Source organism: Trichosurus vulpecula, chromosome 4 (genome assembly GCF_011100635.1).
Source record: "Trichosurus vulpecula isolate mTriVul1 chromosome 4, mTriVul1.pri, whole genome shotgun sequence".
NCBI lineage: Eukaryota > Metazoa > Chordata > Mammalia > Diprotodontia > Phalangeridae > Trichosurus > Trichosurus vulpecula.
This window is the reverse complement of record NC_050576.1, coordinates 250,550,257-250,553,216: the sequence shown is the minus strand read 5'-3', so window position 1 is coordinate 250,553,216 and position 2,960 is coordinate 250,550,257. Positions and strand designations below refer to the sequence as shown.

General features: G+C 57.9%; 1 protein-coding gene across 1 annotated transcript; it reads right to left on the bottom strand.

The window, feature by feature from the left end:
* Positions 1 to 1,017: 1,017 nt before the first annotated feature.
* LOC118847067 (mortality factor 4-like protein 1) lies at positions 1,018 to 2,373 on the bottom strand. The gene has a single exon (XM_036755687.1). The coding sequence runs from the start codon at positions 2,371 to 2,373 to the stop codon at positions 1,018 to 1,020; it is 1,356 nt and encodes a 451-aa protein (XP_036611582.1).
* Between the last annotated feature and the right edge of the window lie 587 nt (positions 2,374 to 2,960).

Sequence of the window (2,960 nt, the reverse complement as noted above, 5' to 3'; positions counted from 1 at the left end):
GAATTTAGACTCTCTTAGGAACAAATCGGGTTTTTGGGCTTCAAAATCACCTCTAAACTGTAGACACTGGACCAAATGACCGCTAAAGATCTTTACTATTCCTATACCCTACGAAGTTATGACTCGGATAAAGTGGTCATTACCGTAGTAATAGCAGTGGCTACCATTGTTAGTGTTTACTATATGCCAGGCACTGTGCCCAGTGAATTATAACGATTATTTCATTTGATTCTCACCAAGTAGAGAGATGGTTTTTAGTTGGAGCAGTTGGATTTGGGGGCTTCATGTAGGGGGGAGGTTTATGTCACCTTGAAGGGAGGAACATTATTGTATTACGTACGGACTTAAGACAAAAAACTTAATAGTTACAACTTTTAGAAACCTCAGTGACGAAGGTCAAAATTGTAATATATATTTAAAAAACCAACCAGAATGAAGTTTTCATTTTCAATGAAAAAGATTTATTTTCAAGACTTATAAAGCAACTCTTAAAATTATCGACTTTCTAAGAAAACTGCTGATACTTAATAATGAATTTCTATCTTGTTAGAATCTGAGTACTAGAACCAAACTACAAACACCATGAACACATAGCATCATTTTTAAACCATCCCAGCAAAGAGAAAATGTGGAACAGTTCAGTCTCAGAGGCGGTTGACTTCTGCAACAAAAAATAGAGAAAACTAGCCAAATGACAATCTTTGGCTGTACGGCACTAAGCCATCAAGAGAACCCCGTCACATCACCAAAATAAAGCAGATACACAAACTCGTAGTCGCGAAGCTGGAGCATAGTCGCTGAGTTACCCCCAGACATTCCACCCAACGTACCCGTGCCCACCACCGTCATCCCATACAACCCTCCCAGACCCTCGCAATCTTCTGTCCCAAGCCCAACATAATGTTTAACCATTCGACCCCAATCACCCGCATTATTGAGTCCCTCCCCCTCCTCAGTGCCAGGACCTCCAGGGTCGGGGGCACAGAGTCCAGCACGGTGGCCTCGGCGGCCAGAGCCTCACTCGGCTCTCTCGTGGTACTCGGGAGGGGCGACGCTGTAGTCGCTGACACGGAACAGGGCGGCGCAGTTCTCTGCCAGGTAGCCCACGAAGTCGTGCAGGTGGCTGAGCAGCAGGGCCAGGCTGCGCTCATCCAGCGGTGTGTAGGCCAGCATGGACCCGATGCGCACAAAAAGGCGCAGCAGGTGCGGGGCCCCGTAGATGCGTGACATGGGCGCGCCGGGGTGCGCCGCCAGGACCTCGGCGTACTGCGGCCGCTCGAACTTGTAGAGCAGCTGCGTGCCCAGCATCACGTTGAAGTACTCCTTGATGCCGGCCACCACCTCCACCACGGCGAAGGCCTGATCCTGCTCCGTGCCGGGCACTGTGCGGGCCGCCGCGTACTCCTCCAGGATGGCGTCCACGCTCTTGTGGGCCGGCAGGGAGAAGAGCTGTTTCTGCTTCGTCACCAGGTCCCAGTCGTCCACGAGCCACGGCTTCAGCTGCTCGGGGATCTCCACCTTCACATCGTCCCGGATCCTGGAGGATGCCCGTCCCTCGGGGCTCGGCTCGGGGCGCACCCGCTTCCTGCGGGGGGCCGGGCCGGGCTGCGGAGCCTGGCTCGGGCCACCGCCCTCCCCCGCGCCCAGGGCCTCGGCAGCGGGCCCGGGGCGGCCTCCGCCCCGCTGCTGCAGGCCAGGGGTCTTCCTGGCGCGCGGTCCCCCGCGCCCCTTCTTGGCGGGCGGCAGCTGCGCCTGGTGCGCGGCCAGGAGCTCTCTCTGGCGTCGCAGGTTGGTCTCCGAGTACTCGAAGACACGGCTGGCCGGCACCCACTCGTCCCAGTTCTTGTTCCAGCCCGTGTAGTGTATCAGGTAGGTGAGCGAGCCGGCCTGGGCCTCGGCCGCCGCCCCGCACGCCGCCTCGGCCACCCGCAGGCACTTGGCGTCGTACAGTAGCGCACCGTGCAGGGAAAGCACCTGGTCCCCAACTTGGAAAGGCGGCTTTGGGGCGTCTGCCTCCGCTTCCATTTGCCCTAGGGTCTGGGAGGCCAGGGCGCCGGCCTCGAGCTGGGCCTCCAGGGAACTGGGGGACTCGGGACCGGACTGGGGTGGGGTCCCCGGCTGGAGCTGGAGCAGGAAGCTGTAGGAGGGCCCTGGCTGGGGTTCGGGCTCGATCTCAGGGGCTTCTTCCCACTGGGGCTCGGGCAGGTCCTGGATCCCAGAGGGGCTGGCCTGGGTCTGCAGCACGCCTGGGCTCTCGGGGGCACCTGCCTGCGGCTGCAGCTGCATCTCAGAACCCTCCTCCTGGGCCTCTTGGGGCGGGAACTCGGGGCCACCTGCCTGGGGCTGGGTCTTCCGGGTGGCCTTGGGCGACATCAGGCAAATGGGATCAGCACGACTCCGCACGCCAACAGCAACCTCAGTCAGGATCAGGGTCAGGGTCAAGGTCACGCCAGCTGGCACCACCGCGCTTCTCAGGGTCTGGAACAGCCTTCTCGGATCTGGACCCAAACTGCTACCACCGCCTTACCTTCACTGGCCGGCGGAATGACTGGAGGATGTCTGGAACGATCTGAGGCAGTGCACGTAGTGCTACAGTGCACGTGGAGACTCCAACTGCCCCAAGGCTTATAGCGCAAGCTCAACCTAGCTCCACCCCCACTCCACTCCCTGCAATCCCTCCAGCCAATGGCAAAGGAGCGACGACTGCGCAGGCGCACTAGTAAGGCCTCTCCCCCAACTCTGTTGCTGAGCGTCTCTAAACTTCTTTGGCCAATCTCGAAGGAGAATCGAGGTTCAGGGGTGTGCAACATGACCCCTGCCCTGTCCCCAAATAACCCTAGAAGAGATAAGAATACTTCCTCATGCTGCACAGGCACAAGCCTCATTCGCAAAGGCCTCCCCCCGCCCTTTCACCTTGGCGTCCCTGTTATTTCAGTATCCTGTTCAAATCACTAGTCCAA